Source organism: Acipenser ruthenus, chromosome 3 (assembly GCF_902713425.1).
Source record: "Acipenser ruthenus chromosome 3, fAciRut3.2 maternal haplotype, whole genome shotgun sequence".
Taxonomy (NCBI): domain Eukaryota; kingdom Metazoa; phylum Chordata; class Actinopteri; order Acipenseriformes; family Acipenseridae; genus Acipenser; species Acipenser ruthenus.
In genome coordinates, this window is record NC_081191.1 from 98,747,592 (window position 1) to 98,768,454 (window position 20,863).

The following is a 20,863-nucleotide window of genomic DNA, read 5'->3' on the forward strand; positions in this document are numbered from 1 at the left end:
GGGCTTGAATTATTTACTGGAGCTTCAATAAAATATTTAAAAGGCCTGGCTTGGACAGGGGATGGTTGTTAAACAAACAAACAAAAATCAAAACACCCTACCTGATCCCGCCCAGATTTGTGCGCCGTCATGTGACGTTCAAGTTGTGTTCTGTAGGCAAACGTGTAACTGCAGAGGGAACAGCTGAAGTTGTCTTCATTCTTCTCGTGCCTGTATTTGATGTGTTCTTTCAGAGACGTGTATCGCTTGTATCCTCTGTCACAGTACGGACACGTGAGCAGCTGAGAAAATGCATCTGCCGTCCCTGTGCCGGATAAAACAAGAACAAGAAATAAACCCCCACTCGCAGAACGCTTTACAGATTGAAACACTTTCCCTTTTCACCCACTTCATTTCAATTGAAAATAATAATCATGTGTTTGTCACTGCCTATCTTCCAGAGGGAGGAATCGATATTCAAGGAGCGTGTTTTAAGTGTAGGGGGAATTCGAAAGCCATTCAGTGTCCGTGATTGCAAGGTTGGAAAAAATAATTGGAGTTGACAGACTTTTGAATGTCTCCTAATGATCTGGATTGAGGATGAAGTGAAATCAGAAAATTACAAGCCCTCAATCCAGGAAGGGGAAAATAGCTTTTTTTCAAACAGACTGATACTGGAGATGCAACAAGGAGACCAAGCAAGTGATAAAACAAAGCAATACAATCTTTTTAATGGTAACTGCTCCTCAATGCAACTTAGTGATTTATTTATTCTTCAGGGGAACTTTGCATTAGTCAAGTGTCAAGCAAACAACTTCTGAAAAAAATAATAAAAATCACTGGGGATTTCTGATTACCATAAATGTAAAAAAAGTACAAAACAAATATAAAAAAAGACAAAAAAAATTTACCCCCCCCCCCCCCCCCACCCCCATTTTGTTGGTCTATTTGATCTCAGATAAATTGTAGTTCCTTTCCTGCTTAAATTAAATTACATGTATCAAATCTGCCTGAATTTTAAAGTGATCTGTCTGTGCTTCAATCTGTAATGCATTCTCAAATAGGGAGGATCCAGGCATGGTCAATACAAGTCCTAATTCACAGATTTAATGCAGATTCCCTACAGAGTTCTACTGCCTCCAGTCATACAAGAGTGCTTTCGAAAATGCTTCAGTTCCACTGCCTGGTTCTACAGGCTTCAGCTGCCCACGGCTAGCCGCTGAAATCAAAAGAGTGTTTCATGTTTTTTTACAAACCTGGCCAACCTAGGAAATGTGTGGCAAAAGTCAATGGGGGATTGTGGGATGGCATTGTGTTTTGTTTTAAAGAAACCGGCGATAACCGTGGCTTTAGAGCAAAGAAGTCTGGGCAGTGGAAGCTGAACTTGAAGGAACGTTCATTGCTGTTTTCATTATGGCACTACATATGATTTTAGACGGCTTTCTCAAGACCCAATTAAATTAACCCTCCAAAAGAAGATGGATAGAAAGTAAAACGTAAAACAATAACACATCATAAAGAAATGCCTTAATAATCAATGCAGTTCCGTGTAAGGAAAAAAAATGCCTCTTTTTGGGGGGAATGGGGCGACCATCGCTTCATTCTTTTCATTTTTATATATCAAGTTCCACATGTCTCAGCATGGCCATAAACAAAGAGCTTAAACCCCTCCTAGCCACGTGATGAAAAAAATCCACGTTATTCTGCAATTAAAATAGAAGGCTGAAATTGAGCCCCCCCCCCCTCGGTCAGATTATAAGATACACAAACACTACTATTGAATAACAGTTAGTTTTTACAGAAAGTACTTACTGGTACACTTTCAAATTCAAAGGAAGTTACAAGCTCACCAGAGTGCCATCAATCAATAATATAAACAAATGTAACACTTTACTTTAAACATTACAAATATGTCCGTGTAACAATAATAAAAACCAAAAAATAGTATTTATATTAGTTTATCTCGAGTTAGTCTTTGTCACCTGGATGGCTATTGCCAAACTCATTGACCCAAACTTTAGGGGTGATTTTTATCATTTTCTGCATCTTTAAACAGCTTGCTGAGTAGTAAAAATGCACTGAAGTAAACTGTAGCTACGTTTCAGCATGAGTGTGACGTGAGTGTGTCTCGTTCACCAGAAGCAGTTTTATTGAACAAGTATGTTTACTAAATTTAAAGCAAAATTGCCTGTGTTATTGATTATATATGATAAGTGTATTGATTTGGTTATAACAGAGGAGGCTTGTAACCAGGAGGTCCCCGGTTCAAATCCCACCTCAGCCACTGACTCATTGTGTGACCCTGAGCAAGTCACTTAACCTCCTTGTGCTCCGTCTTTTGATTTAGACGTAATTGTAAGTGACTCTGCAGCTGATGCATAGTTCACACACCCTAGTGTCTGTAAGTCGCCTTGGATAAAGGCGTCTGCTAAATAAACAAATAGTATAAACAACCAAAAAAAGCCTTGCATGTTTTTTGCAAATGTAAAACAAAAAATTGCATTATTCCGCAGCAAATCAATTCCTAGGATCCCTGGTGATGACACACTCCTTTGCGGCCAGTTTGGCTACATCGAGTATGAGATGCAAACCCTGAGCAGATGATATCCACGCTCAGCCGCTTGGGTGAGCAGTGGGCAGCCATAGCCAGGAGCGTCAGGCAGTGGAAACGGGGCATAAACTCTTATCTTAAAGGTACAGTACGGTTCTGTTGCTGCAGGTTGTAAAGGTACAGTATGGTTCTGCTGCAGGTTGTAAAGGTACAGTATGGTTCTGTTGCAGGTTGTAAAGGTACAGTGCGGTTCTGCTGCAGGTTGTAAAAGTACAGTATGGTTCTGTTGCTGGAGGCTGTAAAGGTACAGTACGGTTCTGTTGCTGCAGGTTGTAAAGGTACAGTACGGTTCTGTTGCACGTTGTAAAGGTACAGTGCGGTTCTGTTGCTGCAGGTTGTAAAGGTACAGTACGGTTCTGTTGCTGCAGGTTGTAAAGGTACAGTATGGTTCTGTTGCTGCAGGTTGTAAAGGTACAGTATTGTTCTGTTGCAGGTTGTAAAGGTACAGTATGGTTGTTGCTGCAGGTTGTAAAGGTACAGTACGGTTCTGTTGCTGCAGGTTGTAAAGGTACAGTACGGTTCTGTTGCTGCAGGTTGTAAAGGTACAGTACGGTTCTGTTGCTGCAGGTTGTAAAGGTACAGTACGGTTCTGTTGCACGTTGTAAAGGTACAGTGCGGTTCTGTTGCTGCAGGTTGTAAAGGTACAGTACGGTTCTGTTGCTGCAGGTTGTAAAGGTACAGTGCGGTTCTGTTGCTGCAGGTTGTAAAGGTACAGTATTGTTCTGTTGCAGGTTGTAAAGGTACAGTATGGTTGTTGCTGCAGGTTGTAAAGGTACAGTACGGTTCTGTTGCTGCAGGTTGTAAAGGTACAGTACGGTTCTGTTGCTGCAGGTTGTAAAGGTACAGTATGGTTCTGTTGCTGCAGGTTGTAAAGGTACAGTACGGTTCTGTTGCTGCAGGTTGTAAAGGTACAGTATGGTTCTGTTGCTGCAGGTTGTAAAGGTACAGTATTGTTCTGTTGCTGCAGGTTGTAAAGGTACAGTATTGTTCTGTTGCTGCAGGTTGTAAAGGTACAGTACGGTTCTGTTGCTGCAGGTTGTAAAGGTACAGTATGGTTCTGTTGCTGCAGGTTGTAAAGGTACAGTATTGTTCTGTTGCAGGTTGTAAAGGTACAGTATGGTTGTTGCTGCAGGTTGTAAAGGTACAGTACGGTTCTGTTGCTGCAGGTTGTAAAAGTACAGTATGGTTCTGTTGCTGGAGGCTGTAAAGGTACAGTACGGTTCTGTTGCTGCAGGTTGTAAAGGTACAGTACGGTTCTGTTGCACGTTGTAAAGGTACAGTGCGGTTCTGTTGCTGCAGGTTGTAAAGGTACAGTACGGTTCTGTTGCTGCAGGTTGTAAAGGTACAGTGCGGTTCTGTTGCTGCAGGTTGTAAAGGTACAGTATTGTTCTGTTGCAGGTTGTAAAGGTACAGTATGGTTGTTGCTGCAGGTTGTAAAGGTACAGTACGGTTCTGTTGCTGCAGGTTGTAAAGGTACAGTACGGTTCTGTTGCTGCAGGTTGTAAAGGTACAGTATGGTTCTGTTGCTGCAGGTTGTAAAGGTACAGTACGGTTCTGTTGCTGCAGGTTGTAAAGGTACAGTATGGTTCTGTTGCTGCAGGTTGTAAAGGTACAGTATTGTTCTGTTGCTGCAGGTTGTAAAGGTACAGTATTGTTCTGTTGCTGCAGGTTGTAAAGGTACAGTACGGTTCTGTTGCTGCAGGTTGTAAAGGTACAGTATGGTTCTGTTGCTGCAGGTTGTAAAGGTACAGTATTGTTCTGTTGCAGGTTGTAAAGGTACAGTATGGTTGTTGCTGCAGGTTGTAAAGGTACAGTACGGTTCTGTTGCTGCAGGTTGTAAAGGTACAGTATGGTTCTGTTGCTGCAGGTTGTAAAGGTACAGTACGGTTCTGTTGCTGCAGGTTGTAAAGGTACAGTACGGTTCTGTTGCTGCAGGTTGTAAAGGTACAGTACAGTTCTGTTGCTGCAGGTTGTAAAGGTACAGTACAGTTCTGTTGCTGCAGGTTGTAAAGGTACAGTATTGTTCTGTTGCAGGTTGTAAAGGTACAGTATTGTTCTGTTGCACGTTGTAAAGGTACAGTATTGTTCTGTTGCAGGTTGTAAAGGTACAGTATTGTTCTGTTGCACGTTGTAAAGGTACAGTATTGTTCTGTTGCAGGTTGTAAAGGTACATTATTGTTCTGTTGCACGTTGTAAAGGTACAGTACGGTTCTGTTGCTGCAGGTTGTAAAGGTACAGTACGGTTGTTGCTCAGGTTGTAAAGGTACAGTACGGTTCTGTTGCAGGTTGTAAAGGTACAGTATTGTTCTGTTGCACGTTGTAAAGGTACAGTATTGTTCTGTTGCAGGTTGTAAAGGTACAGTATTGTTCTGTTGCACGTTGTAAAGGTACAGTACTGTTCTGTTGCACGTTGTAAAGGTACAGTATGGTTCTGTTGCAGGTTGTAAAGGTACAGTATTGTTCTGTTGCAGGTTGTAAAGGTACAGTATTGTTCTGTTGCACGTTGTAAAGGTACAGTACTGTTCTGTTGCACGTTGTAAAGGTACAGTATGGTTCTGTTGCAGGTTGTAAAGGTACAGTATTGTTCTGTTGCAGGTTGTAAAGGTACAGTATGGTTGTTGCTGCAGGTTGTAAAGGTACAGTATGGTTCTGTTGTTGCAGGTTGTAAAGGTACAGTATGGTTCTGTTGCTGCAGGTTGTAAAGGTACAGTACGGTTCTGTTGTTGCAGGTTGTAAAGGTACATTATTGTTCTGTTGCACGTTGTAAAGGTACAGTACGGTTCTGTTGCTGCAGGTTGTAAAGGTACAGTACGGTTCTGTTGCTGCAGGTTGTAAAGGTACAGTACGTTTCTTTTACTGCAGGCTGTGGGGGTGTGCTTACCGTTTTCGTCATGGCCGCTGGCTTCGGGTGTCCTCTGCCTCTGCTCCTCCTCAGGCGCCTCTGGGTAGATGACAGCAGTGTCTGCCTGCTGCAGCATTTCCTCCACGATCGGGTCATTGTTTTGTTCATCTTCAGCTTCTGAGCCACATGCATCGTCTACTGAAGGAGAACAAAAAATATATATAATGTGGCAGAGTAGGGGGAGGAGAGAAAAAGTGTAGTCTTGGGGTTTGATATAAGACTACATCCCCCAGAATGCCATAGGGTTGGAGTTGTTTAATGAGGGACACCTGCCTGTGACTAAGCAGGCAGGTATAAAAGCAGGTCACAAATGTCTGTTGGAGCTGTCTGTGTGAAGGCCAAAGACCTTTGTGGTCGGAAGAAAAAGAAGGTACTGGGAATATTGTGTGCTGTGTGTAACTTGTTTGTGTTACAAGTGTTTTGGTGAACCGGTAGATGGCTTAGCCATCCGGCTCATATGTTTGTGAAAAAGTTAGTTTGGGAGTTAGGTTTGTGTTTTGTTATTTTGTTTTGCGTAAATAATAAAAGTGCACGAAAGTGCTAAAGTCCAGTTCCTGTGTCTGAGTCAGTTGTTTGAAGGGTGCAAACGAACCTGAGCAGAGAGGTTCCGTTACATAATAAAGATTTTGTAACTTTTAGGATACAGTCTGCGCCCCCCAGTTTGAGAACCAGTCATAAGTTTTAGATTTGTTATTGAAAAAAAGTTGATTCATGTATTTTATATTAAACAAAGTTAGGTTTGATTTCTATATTTATAATCCCAAAGTAAGTTGAATTTGCTTTAGAAATAGTTTTGACAGGCTGAACTGTGGAGTAAGTTAACTAGCAGACATGCCAAACGACCAGGTCTGGTCTAAAATTGAAAATAATTGAGAGACACTGCGGGTGTAATACACATGGCTTATACTCAGTGGATCAAACTGACGTCATCCACGATATGGGCAACGCCCTGCAGCATCATTGGAACTGTATATTAAAAGATATCAAACAGGTGAAATATCTTTATAGAACAGAACCAGGGCCTACTGACAAGGACATTTGGAAGGGGGTGCAGGGTGTCATAAGTACACATCCCCTTAGAGAATGAGCACCAGATGTCACTTTGTAAGATGCAAGGACACATAAGGTTTATATTAAAAAAAAAACCTAAAAAAAAAAACCTATATTTATTCAAGACGCACTAGGTGCAGCACAGACAGTCACATACTGCAAATGCTCCCACACTGACCCAGCACCCTGCCCTGGAGTCTACAAAGGTTAAGAGAGGAGTTAGGTCTCATTGCTCAATTCCTGGACTCTATCTGTCTAATAGTTAGGGGCTAGTAGAGAGGACACATACATATCTACACATAGACCTTTAAATGCCACTACTATGGTGTAGATTGCCACTAAACCATGGAGTTACAGTGTGCATATTCATATGATACCAATAATGACCAACCCACAACCAGTAGGAAAGAGTAATTCTGTAATGTGTTAAATGCCCAGCAGGTGGTCTATATACTCATTGGTGTGCAGTTAAATTGTTGCAGCCAAATGGTGGGGGTATAAACATCAGCAGCTGGTGGTTGAGATTAAGTTTGGACCAGGATCTCCTGGACTTTATTCTTTTACTGAACATACCTGAACACCTCTCTTCATAGTTACACCCACAACTAATGAGAAGCGTTTCCAAAAGGAAATGAAAAATACCAGTTGACAGTTAAATCAGAAATAATCATGGATACTGTAGTACTGTACAGTATACCGATCTGGACACCAAGGGCTGAAGCGATTCGTACCTTACGGCTGACACTGAACCACAAAGCCCGACCAATTCTGTTTCATGTCTGTATTTTAACACAGCACGAAATGTTCTGTTCTAGGTTAGACTGTTCATTGGGAACAAAGATAAATTATTTACAAATGATCCACTTTTCAGGCAGTGAAAAGTACAAATACAAATGAAAGAAAAAAGTTTATCCACAGCAGAGTTTTGCAGAGTCATCTGCAAGACACAGTCACACACACACACACACACACACCCACACACCCCACTGGCATCAAACCACAAGAGCAGGGTTACTTCTCCACTGTATAACTGACACAAGATACATCAGTGTCAAATATTTGTACTGGAGAAATGTAATTACATGGCTGAAATGTAATTAGAAAGACCACAGGTTTAGCATTACAGGACTGACAAAACAATCCTCATGACCTCCCTGTTAGTGTGTGCAGTGCTGTTCCCCAGCACACCAAAGAAACAGCTCATTTCAAGCTTAAAACTGAATGTAATCTTTGAAAAGACACAATGTGGTGAAGTTATGTTACTACCGTTATTCTATCACTATATTACTAAATACAGCAGTCACGGTCAAACACTTAGTACGGCCAAACAGACGATGTTTAAGTATAAAATACTTAAAGTATAAAATGAACGAAAAACACTCTGTATTCCTGTTGATATTTTTTAATTAAAAAAAAAAGAAGTATGATAGTCGCTGTTTACCTTTTTCACCACTCTTGTGCAATTAATATATTTTGAAAAAGGTTTGTTTGCGGGAAGCTTTTCGTAAAGGAAGATTTAAAAAAAAATAATCTTTTTCTTCTGGTAAACACCCAGAACCTACAGAAGTGCTGAAACTGCATGACCTCAACAGATCAGTCTTCAAGATTCCAAACTGTAACATCAGTAAACTTCATAGGTGGTGCTGCTTCCAACGGCAAGCCACTGGGAAACAGCGCTAAACACATCAACTGTTGCTAGGTTCCTAAATGCTTTTAGCAGGACCAAACCATTGCCAGTTTGCCCCACCCCTCCTAAATAACACGACACTGTGCTGGAGCCAGGTCTTGGGAAAGTGGGAACGAGAATAAAAAAAGACAGCCTTTCCCATTATCTCAATCTGCAGTCTTAACAACAGTCTTCATCCCAATGACCTAATAGAACAAATCATTGCAGTTGGGGAGCATAGCACGGCTAAACCTTTTTATTTGTTTCAGGGAAGAAATTAAAGAGCACAAGAGCTTTGTGGTTTCATCTTCGCCATTGGTGAGCATCTAGTTCACATTACAAAACTCGCGCGCAATTCGCTGGGAGAAGTCTCTGCTTGAGGGAGGCCCAAGAGAGAAGAATTATATTCACGTTTTGAAGCTTTATATTATTTAGTTCCCGCTTATTTTTATGCTGGTTACCCAGTTATTATCTGGGGTTTTTGTGTGGTTTCTTGAGGCAGAAGAGAAGGTGATATCGAGCCTCCCTTCCCAATCCTGCCCCTTTCTTTCCTTTTTTGTATGCAATAGCTCTTTACATTGGTGACCATGTATTAACAACAAGAAACGAAAAGGTGGGGTTACAAAGAAATCCACTTCCTGTACATCTGAATTCAAAAGAACAAAACAAGAAAAAATGAGGACTTGAGAAGATGTCATCACTGCAGCCATTGAAGCTACAGCAGTCCCTCGCTAATACAGACACCAGTATGCCGTAGATTCGGATATGCCGGACACAATGCACGTCCCCCAATAATATCCAATTAAGTGTGATGCTAGGTCACTGTGAATTGCATGATCCATAGGTCCACTGTACAGATTCATATTTTGACATCATGTAATGTGTACATAGAACACATGCATGTTATTTCAGTGCAATGATTTATACATTTAAAATAAATTCAGCACTATAAAATGTGTGTGATCCATATATATCCCGACTTGTCTGGTTTAGCGATGCACTAATGCACTTACTTGTGCAAGTACATGTGACCTCGAGTTATCCCCATCGTGAAAGTAAGAACCCTAAACAGTTTGTAAAAAAGATTTTGCTTGCTTGATCCACTATAAATTGTCACATATTTAGCAATTGATCTGAAAGTGAAAAAAATACAGTCCTGTTTATTCAGTTGTTTCAAAGCGCACCAGTGCTTAGAACTGTATGGGTAAATGTACTTGACACAGAGTGATTGAATACCTTGTTTTTCCACAGTTAAATTATGCAGTGCAAGCTAGCAGAAAAGTACATGTTTGAAGAATATACCAGATCTGCTTAAATTTGTGATTTTAAAACGAAGCACTGCTGCTGCTGCCGCTGCATCTACAGCATGACAGCTTTGACAAATAAGGTATTTATATGGCTCAGTTATTAAGATTCTCGAATCTAACAAACAAGGAAAACAATCTGAAATCTGACTGACACAATGCAGTAATATTTTATAACATCTTCAAGAAACACATTCTACAAAAGAACAAACTCAAAGTTAATTAATCAAACGTTTCAGATGCTGCATTGTGTTTGTGACAGAGTTGGCGGTATTACAATTTGCTGTTTTATGTTACTGAACCTATTTATGCATAAATATGACGCATTCCTACCTTTAAATCCAACGTCCCCTGGCTGAGCTTCAGGCCCCAAGGTGTCTTCTCCTTTTGTTTCTGGAGTGACAAAACGAAAACTTGACATGAGGAAAAGATACTATCTGACTGACCAAAGGGAAATGAGAAAATTCATTAGTGTGCATGCAATCCTGCCTATATGAATTGTGTGAGAGTAGCATTGTGTCCATCTACTCAAGAACAATTACGCACAAGCAGAAGGACCTCAGTGACTTCACAAGAAGCATGATAGCAGGTGCCCCTCCAATCTGTCTCCTCCCTCAATGCTGTTGCTACCAGCATGTCCATCAATACAGTCTCCCTATATATATATATATATATATATATATATATATATATATATATATATATATATAGTCCTGGATAAAGCTGAAGTATGTAAAGTGCGTCTGTTTGCGTCAATGTTCCATAGTTTGGCCTTCTGGGCAGTGGACCTCATTAGAAAACAGCTGGCTTTATGACACCATTAGCTGCCTTATCACAAGCTGCTTATCCTTTGACCCTTTGAGACCTGTATTATTTTTGTCGAAATGAAGTTATATAATTCAAAAAGGAACTCCTTTATTGCGTCTACATGAGAACATGACAAAACACCTTTTTTTTTTACATATATTTACTACCTCAGACCTCACACATTGGAACCTCAGTCCCGTGAGGTTCCAATGTGATTTCCGATGACGTTAACATACAACACTAAAATAAAGTCCCACCATGACTCAAAGGGTTAAAAAAAATGAATTGGGTGGGTAAAAAAAAAAGTTAAATATATTCATGTTTCTAAAATGGGTTTGGAAATGGAGCCCAGTATCTAGTTATTCTAACCATGCTGGCAATTCCCAACAACGCACAGGTCGGAACGTTTTTGCCTCATCAGATTCTTCAAACGGTATTTGCGCATTAAGATCAAAGCATGTCTGGATCAACAGCTTTTCAATTGAAATTCACTGCCATTACAGCAGGTGGTTAAGAGCTACAGGCCACTTCGATATCAGCTTTTCTTATATTTATTCATTCATTCATCTAACACTGTCAGAAAGCAAACGGAATGGTACACATTTAAAATGTCAACCAATCTCCCTGAATGCCTTTTCTTTAAAATCAGCAAACTCTCTATCTGGTCTGCCACAGCGAGAGCACCTTGAATCCAGAGACTGATTACTGCAGGCGCACAGCAATTTCAAACATCACACTTACCTACCGAAGTGTATCAGACATGGCAGGGCGTTTGATTTTACTACATTTTTGTAGTTTTGTAGGATACATTCCATAAAACTAGTGGTTTGTATTGAATATAAATTAAATATAATAGTGTAAGCACAATAACGCACTCCAGGGTGTGTGGCTGTTGTGTAATATAGCACGCCTCTGGTGTAGTGAGTCACAAGGCAAGGTACCACCAGCATGGAGCAGCACTCTAAAAGGGTCCCTTCCTTTAATGTTTAACCACTTGCTGTTGGATAGGAAGATACAAATGAATGGAACAAACATGAATACGTTGGACTTCATGTGGGGCAGAGTTGATTTCAGGCATTCGTTTCGTAAGGAGGGGCTGTCCTGCTTCTTTCAAGGTAGGTATGACCGTTTTGTTGAAGCTGAATTTAAATGATAATAAAAACAAATTACTGGCTTAAAATGGCATCTCTCACTGTACGGGAAGACACAAGTAGAAAAAGAGCTGAATTTATGCAAAGCATGTAGGTATTAGCATTTGCATCTCATGTTTGTTTGTTCAGTTTCTTTGGTAAATTTCAATAGAAATCGAAACAGCTCAGTCTAAATGCCACAGTATGAACACCACCTGTTTTTTTTTTTGAGGGAGTCAGTTACAAATGACTAGAAATGGAAAAAAGCTAATCTGATAAAAACACTTGATGATGGCACACTCATTTCGCCACATGTGTTTCTGCTTTCTTGATTACAGTAAAGCTCAACTTGAGGGGATGTAAACCTTTGTTTATCTTGTATTGGTTTCAAAATGAGCCAACGCCATTAAAATACACTGAAAAGTGAAAATAGGTGTGGTGCTGTATACATTTAATAAGGTATTCTCAAGTGTTTCATAGGCTAAATATTTAGTGGTAAAGTTCAAAGCTACATATTTTTACTCTCACACAATTTATTGAGATGTAGAAAACACTGCAGCTTCTGTTTCCTTTGAAGTACTCAAGTGTAGCATAACACATTACAAAACCAAAACTTGGGAGAAACAACTTGAACCTTACTAGTTTTTTATATTGCATTCTGAAATAAAATCAGTTTTTTATTGTTCTGTTCTTTCTTTGTGTGGTCTGTTTTATTGTTGTTTTAATAATAATAATAATAAAAAAATCTATGTTCACACTTGCCGGTAGTCCTGCACATGTGGATGTCATGAATGTATTCTCTGTGCAGTCTTTTATCAGCAGCAAGAGATAGAAATTCTCCTTGAAAATAACAATGCAAATATATTAAACCATTTCTCCACACCCATTCACTTCCTGTGTGCTGCAGGTACAGTAGACCAGTACTGACACCACACCATTTGTATGTGCAGCATGTGCTACCCTTTGACAGACACACAATGCTCTGAATCTCTAGAATAACTCCTTTCTTCTGCTCCATGAGATTAGTATTAACAACAAAGCACTAGATTATCTAGCCCTTTACTCCAAAACACTACAAATAAGCAATTTCTTTGTAGTCTGAACTTGTTTCTTAGTAGTGGTAAAAACGTGGTGATAACGATTTGGGTTAAATAGATTGGAGACTTGTTCTCAAAGTATTTATAATACAGCAATCTAGGATTTCAAGAAATAGCTACTGTTTTTTTTAGTTCACTTCACTGTAGACTGTAATTTCACAAAAATATGAAAGATGTTGTCCTACAATACAAGGTAAGCTATTTCAGTATAAAACCCATGGCAACTACTTACTTCTCTACACTGTATAACCTCTGTGTTGCCAAGCTGATAACAATAGCCTCACGCAGAAAACCACTTCCTGTGAGGTTGGCCATATGCATAACCATCTTGTTCACACTTTTTCCTTTGTCTGTGACTTTCTCCATGTCCCCATACTGCTCTGCAGGGACCGAGATAAGAGCCACTGCGAGCCCTGCTTCAGAAACGAATTTGAAAACACTGGCTAACAAGTCATTACAGCTCATTATTATGACCGAGGGAAATTTAAAAATCAAACATAGGCCCAAGCAGGTTGTTACCAACCTAAAAAAAGCTGTTCCAGTTTATCAAAACATATTACAGCTTTTATTAAAGTCAGTATAACCCTGAGAAATACAAAAACATAGCAATGCCACTGTCGTCTGCGTACTATTCTTCCTAAATATAAAGCATCCATTTGTCCTTCATGTGGCATTCCTGTCTCCGATTTGCCAAGTCTGTGATTGGCTGGTAGAGATTGGGTATGACTGCTGTACGATGCAGGAGGGCTTGAATAAAATGAGCCAGTTGAATTCATGTGATGTTTCACACAACATAGGGGCATATTAATGGTGGGCAATGGGGAGTTGTAAGTAGCACTTTCATGGTTTCCAGTTCTGCACCTGCAAAATGGACTTAGCTTCATTAAGAGAATCAAAGTTAACTAAAGAAAACAAAATCATCTCAAACTGGCATTAATCCACTGCTGTAGTGTTGCCAGGGTGGGCTTGAAACTTTTTTTTTGCACACTTTCTAATACCCTGTGGTAACACACACAGTTAAGAAAGATCTTTCTGCAAAGCCTGTACTGTGTTTAAATGGAATGTCACTTTTGTAAGGGTTAATAAACTCCTCCCATTTTAAAGGCATGGCTTCTTTACCAGTAAAGCTCCTAAAGAGGGGTGTTCGTTATTTAAAGAGCTCTGAGGAATACCCTGACAGACAGAAGAAATAAACACCTAGGCTTTAAACAGCATTGGAAAGTATCTCAGTTAAATGCCAAGAGTCTTCAAATACAAATACTTTTCAAATACTTTCTTTAGGTTTCGCTAGACATGTGCGCAGAACCAAAAGCACTAAATATGACGGCTAACACTGCACTCATTCCCTCGAATTGTGTTTAATAAGAACATGTAGGGGTTTTAACAGGGTAACTTGCATAGCACACATTGCCCCAGGTGGCCAAATCATGTAACCGTGTTTCCCTTCAGTTGAATTTTACAATAGCAATGGCTCAGTGCGGAAGAGTGCTATAAATACTGCAGCGATCTTAAAGTGAAAATCAAATGTGGTTCATTTTGCTGCTTTTATGGCAGAATTATCCTGTTTCTAAATGACACCAGATAAGCACACAGCACTCAGATCCAATGAGAGAGAACTGGTACTGAGGTCAATGCTAATGAACACATGCATGCCCAGTCCAAAGACCCTGGGAACTGGACTTCATCTGCTTTTCAGGGTTTGAAAGGGGTAACAGGAGTGCTTCCTCTTGGAGTCACTTTGTGTCTCCACTGGGTACAAAGACCATTTGGTGTCTGGCCTCAGGCTACAATGGCTTCCTGTGGTGCTTTATAAAGATGGGCAGTTTCTCTGAAGTGATTTCCTTCTGACTCTTCTTGTGGTATGCGCCTGTGGGTGTGTTAGCTTTTGCTTTCCAATGTTTCGGTTTGTTTAACATACCTTTTGTGAAGGGAGGTACTTACAGGCTTTTGATGCCATGGTAACTATACACATTTATTTATATATTTATATTTGTGATGTCATTTACTACATAGTTAATGATCTACTATTCCTTCCTATTTAAACCATCATGGTATTGAGTCTATATCCATTTATTTTTCTGTATTGTACATTATGCAATTTTATTTCTTCTAAAACTACAAATTGCAATCTAATTTTTTGTAAAGTGTTGAACTAATGGCTCATTTCCTTTTTTAATTTCTTATGTTTGATAGGAGGAGAGTCTTGTATTCTTCCATGATGGGTTTCTTATGACTGCATATATTTTTATACATTATATATATTCTTTAATGAGATTGGAGAACACATTTGGAGGGATCTTAGACCATTCCTCCATACAGAATCTTTCCAGATTCTTGATATCCTTCGGTCTGCGCTTATGGACTGCCCTCTTCAATTGAAACCACAGGTTTTCAATGTGGTTCAAGTCCGGAGACTGAGATGGTCATTGCAAAATGTTGATTTTGTGGTCAATTAACCGTTTCTTTGTGGATTTTGATGTGTGCTTGGGGTCATTGTCTTGCTGGAAGATCCATTTGCGGCCAAGTTTCAGCCTCCTGGCAGAGGCAACCAGGTTTTAGGCTAAAATGACCAGGACCAGTGGAAGCAAAACAGCCCCATAACATCAAAGATCCACCACCATATTTTACAGTAGGTATGAGGTTCTTTTCTGCACACACGTCCTTATTTCGACGCAAAAACCCACCGCTTGTGTGCGTGGCCAAAGAGCTCTATTTTCGTCTCATCTGACCATAGCACCCGGTTCCAATCGAAGTGCCAATGCCGTTTAGCAAACTCCAGGCGCTTACGTTTGTTGGTTGCTCTCAATAAAGGCTTTTTTCTGACAACCTTTCCAAATAGCCTATTGGCATGGAGGTGGTGTCTAATTGTAGATTTGGAGACTTGGTGACCCCAAGATGCAACCAAGTTCTGTGATTCTCCAACTCTGGCCCTTGGATTTCCCTTTGCCTCCCGAACCATCTGCCTCACTGTGCGTGGGGGCAAGATACACTTGCGTCCTCTACCAGGCAAGTTTACCACTGTTCCAGTGGTTTTGAACTTCTTAATTATTGCCCTAATAGTGGTAAGTGGTATATTTCGTTTTTTAGCTATTGTTTTGTACCCATTGCCTGATTTATGGAGGTCAACAACCATGTGTCTCTTTTCATTTGTGAGTTCTTTGCCTTTCTCCATGGTGATGGATGACAAATGGATTTCATATGTGTGTTACCTCATTTTTATACCCCAGTGAAACAGGAAGCCATGGAAGGCCAAAATACAGTTCCTTAAGACTGAGAACTTAAAGAAGTAGAATGTTAATTTAATTTGGTTTGATTTTATTTATAAGAATCTTTAGGGGTGCCAATAATTCTGACACCTATCTTTTTGAGAATTTTTTTTATTACTTGTTAATAAAAAACCTTTTCTCTGAGCAATTGTATTAGAATAAAAGAATATGGTTTTCCCATATATTTGAGCATAAAATATAGCTCATTACCTGTGTTGTTTATGAGAGAGAGAGAGAGAGAGAGAGAGAGAGAGAGAGAGAGAGAGAGAGAGAGAGAGAGAGAGAGAGAGGAGAGAGAGAGAGAGAGAGAGAGAGAGAGAGAGAGAGAGAGAGAGAGAGAGAGAGAGAGAGAGAGAGAGAGAGGGGGGGGGGGGGGGGGGAGGGAGGGAGGGGGGGGGGGGGAGGCTGTGTGATCCAGTGGTTAAAGAAAAGGTCTTGTAACCAGGGGGTCCCCGGTTCAAATCCCACCTCAGCCACTCATTGTGTAACTCATTGTATGACCCTGAGCAAGTCACTTAACCTCCTTGTGCTCCTTGTGCTCCGTCTTTCGGGTGAAACGTAGTTGTAAGTGACCCTGCAGCTGATGCATAGTTCACACACCCTAGTCTCTGTAAGTCGCCTTGGATAAAGGCGTCTGCTAAGTAAACAAATAATAATAATAATAATAATAATGAGAGAGAGAGAGAGAGAGAGAGAGAGAGAGAGAGAGAGAGAGAGAGAGAGAGAGATTCTGATTTGATCAATTAAAAACATGAGATTCCGATGAAAAAAAATACACTTTCACTGGTGACACTCCATATCCTAATCCCATCCTAATCCAAGTATGCGGTATACTGGGCTTGCCTACCTTCCTCCCAAGCTTCTTCCTCCTCCTCCTCCTCCTCCTCTCCTTGCCCGTTCTCTGGTAATACTGCGTGGCTGCTTGGCAAGTCATCGTCTGGCACATTGTTCTCACAGTCTGCAGCGTCTGTCACGCTCTCCTCCTCCACGATATGCAGCTTGTCTTCATCGTCTGAATCGGAGTTCGCTTCCACCACGTTGTTATAGCTGGTAACTGGAAGAACAAGAAGAAGAGCAAGTCAGAAAGAGGCTAACAGCACACAAGCATATCTGTGTCACTGCAGGGCACTTTCTCAAAGAAGCACCTTGGATTTCATACATACAATAAATGATTGTAACTTCTTTAGAAACTCCTCCTGTAGATTGTTGTGAACACACAACTGAATATTCTCAGATGTCGATAGTACAATTGTGTGTTTTTAATACAAAACATTTTCAGCTTGTACTGTAAGCATACTGTAGGTAACTCTGACCTGTTTGGATTCAATATATGAAAGTAAGAATACTGTAATTCACTAAATTACTTGAAAACCAGAGTTCTAGACATAAATATTTAACATGGGATCTATGACCGTTACGTTAACCATGCCCAATCAACAATGAGACAAGAGAATCACAAATTATACACAACAGCTTTTTACGTACATTTTGAAGTAATGAAAAAAAAAGATCTCATTACAAATTACAAATTATTGAACTATTGGAAAAAATAACATGCTCCTTTGACCTCAACCTTTGAACTCAGAATGTATTAATTCATTCAGAAATTATTTGGCTGTGCTTAATTTTCCTGGGGAATTATTGAATCCCTTAAATCCTGAAGGTACACATGGAATTGGGCGGTTGGTCAAACAGTTTATTCTTAAATACATTAGAGACTATTTGAAAGACCAGATCCAATCTGTCAGTACATTTTAAACACTGTCTCGAGCACCTCATTGCAAAAAAAAAAAAATGTTAGCATCATTTTATTTGTGGGACACATCTGTACCTTATACCTTAAAGGGTTAAGGCAAATAATACAAAATTACCTCCAAGGCATTAGGCCTATAAAGGCCACGATGCACCTTGGTAGGCCTTTCTAAGCCATTAACAAGAGTGTTTTTATTATTCAGTTGCAGTAACCTTTAAGGCAAAACAGCCCTACACTAAATGTATTAAAAGTTTGATAACACCACAAGATATAAACCTACTGTAGCTGAGCTGGATTTCAACCTTCAGCACATCAGCAAGTTTGTTCATGCAGCTGGTTATTATTTGGAGAATATACTTAGTTCATGTGGCTGTGAACCCTACCATTCTAATCCCATGTAGTGCTGAAGATTTATATAGTGTGTAGCAAGGTGTGCAGTTCTAATTAGGGAAAGCAGGAGGTGAAAATGGAGTATTGATTTAGGGGCTCTAAGCAGCAGAGGGTGCGTTGGCTGGCTGAACGGTTTAAGCTAACCCAGCATGTAATTAGAATGCAGAGTGCTGCATCTTCAGGTATTTTTTTTTTAACCTAGCTTACAAAATGCTTTACTAAAGCAAGGCAGGGGGACATTCAATAGACACTGTACTGCAGAGTATCGGTCCGACTATGCCAGTAAACTGATTAATTCATACATGAACTGTACAGATCTTCAATTTATTACAGTCCTTTATTGATTTTTCTGATTGACTCTACCTGTGGTTACGGTTGCTGATGCACACAACATCAGTGAGGAATGCGACCTGGGGGAATTTGCTGTGTAGGCTTTTAAAACAGCGTGAAGCTGAAATGATTCATTTCTTCTCTTGACGCGGCTACAGTACAGAATATGAAGTCAAATTGCTGTACATACTCTGAATAAGTCGATTTTCTAGGCATTTTTGCGGGGCCCTTAAAAAGGTGGGCATGACTAATACACTGGTGTGACGTATGCGCCGGTGTGTCTAATATTAAACTACTGTACCAGTGCCACAATGGGATTACTACAGCCACGGTTATGTCTCGCACAAACTTAACTGTCAACAACCCGATTTATTTGTTCAGGATCTACGGAATTCAGGTCATGTTGCTAGACAGAAACACAAAACCACTGTTCTAATTAAAAGTTTTAATTTCTTACTCTTAATACCCTTAGTCATTTTGAATCATAAAACGCAAGCTTTCAGACTCTTGACTGACCTCCTCTCAAACGTCACAGCTATACGGCTTCACTTAGTGTTAACACAATAGCTGTCAGTCTCAATGAATTTCCTTATTCCCACCCTCACAAGGCATTGATCTGTCAACATTCAAACTGAACCCACCTCTGGGATCTGTACCAAACAGCTACTGGTTAGAAAGCGGAGCAGTAAACTTTTCAAGTCTTCTGTTTGTTTTAACTGCAATCCTATAATAATGTAGGTGACTTAGACTAGACAAAGTAGGACAGTAAGAACAGTAAGACAGTAAGCAAAACAAAAATCTGGCTAAACAGAATAAACAGAAACGTTCCTTGTGGAAGTGAAACTTTAACACAGACGTGGGTGTTTGTTATTATGTTGGCTCACGAACGTCCGTCAAGCATTTTGTCTCGCTCAACCCGGGTCAAAGCGTGTTGACCTACATCGTGAGTTGGGTCACTGGGACCCGGGTTAACCCGACCCAGGAATGTGGTTTCACACGACACAGGATTATGACCCGGGTAGCCAGGACCCGGGTCCGGACGCGGGTAGGATTGCCAGTGTGAAAGGGACTTTAGCGTAAGGGAAAGCATATATTTCAAATTCAACACTAAGTGACTGAAACCGGTTACCTTTGCAGATGGTCAAAACAGTCTGATTGCAGCTTAATCACTAGAGTGAGTCTGAACAACAGCAGATGAGGTGGGGAGGAGATTGTCTGAAATATCCTGATAATCAATTACCAAAGATCAGAAAAAAGGCTGCAAATGTAATTACTACAGAATTTGCAGTAACAGCTTTATATCCTCAGAGTGCCTCCTCAAATCACAAGCTGCCCTTCTCTCTGTTAACTGTCAGGAGCTATCGAACAAATATCCATCACATTTACAACCATGTTTATCTTTCTATACCTCTTGAATATCAGTATACACATTCATACTGGGCTTACGTCATTTAGAAAAATATTATGAGCAAAACTGAAAACATAATATTTAAAATTGAGTTCTTGTCTCATGAACAATACTGTAGATTTCTAATAGCCTACTTACTGTTAAACTCACTGTATACAATTTACTAGCTTTGTAAGTCTATTCTTAATAAAACAGTAGCATACTGTAATTGGTGTTTCACATTTTATTATGCAAAAATAGTAAGTGCGGTTTTCACAAAGCAGATACGTATAAAGTGAGATTTAAAAAAAAAGTGCATTTCTATTGATAATTATACCTCTTTACACATGCTTAAATGAGACAGCAACAGTTAGATTACACTATAGTCCATTATTATTATTTATTTCTTAGCAGACGCCCTTATCCAGGGCGACTTACAATTGTTACAAGATATCACATTATACATTATTTCACATTATACAGATATCATTTTTACATACAATTCCCCATTTATACAGTTGGGTTTTTACTGGAGCAATCTAGGTAAAGTACCTTGCTCAAGGGTACAGCAGCAGTGTCCCCCCCCGGGATTGAACCCACAACCCTCCAGTCAAGAGTCCAGAGCCCTGACCACTACTCCACACTGCTGCCCCTATACACCACACAAAAAAACAAGCACAAGAGCGAAAACCTGTAGTGGTGTAAAGAATCTCAAATTAAAAACTGGAATTTGAAAACCCCTTGAAAACGCACACACACCTGGAACTCCAGTCATATCACACAGGCAGAGATGTGCAATACAGTACAGCAGCAATTAAAATCACTTTAATGAGCGACAGCTAGTGCTGGCCCTGTCTCCTTTCTTGTTAGCTAATTACTATTTCACTTCACTCTGACATTTCCATCACGTCAGACTCAACTCGCTTCTCTTTGCAAAGCTGCTTCTCGGAAGTCTTTAAAAAAAATATATCTTTTCTGATTAGTCATTGCTTGTCCTTTCATTTCTTTCTTTTTTCTTCCCCCACTCAACTTTTAATTTCCCTTAGGCATCATCATCATCATCAACCAGGAGGGTGGAAGCTGTGGGGGGCTGGGATTCTCAATGGAGGAGCCGCTGCTAAACTGTTCAGTTTATCTTCCAGACCGTCATTCCCTTCTCTTCATCCCTCACTCCTCTCAACTAATTAGGGG

General features: G+C 40.1%; 1 protein-coding gene across 5 annotated transcripts in view; it reads right to left on the minus strand.

The window, feature by feature from the left end:
- LOC117394444 (zinc finger E-box-binding homeobox 1-like) overlaps positions 1–20,863 on the minus strand; it is an 88,082-nt gene that overhangs the window by 11,818 nt on the left and 55,401 nt on the right. For 3 of the 5 annotated variants that reach the window (XM_059019595.1, XM_059019620.1, XM_059019612.1), the window contains exons 2-5: positions 16,660–16,866; positions 9,846–9,905; positions 5,472–5,630; positions 102–304 (exon numbers count right to left, since the gene is read on the minus strand). In XM_059019595.1, coding sequence (XP_058875578.1) covers positions 102–304; positions 5,472–5,630; positions 9,846–9,905; positions 16,660–16,866 — 629 coding nt within the window. Of the gene's footprint in view, positions 1–101; positions 305–5,471; positions 5,631–9,845; positions 9,906–16,659; positions 16,867–20,863 lie in introns of those variants that run through there. The other 2 variants (XM_059019604.1, XM_059019622.1) reach the window with 2 other exon arrangements.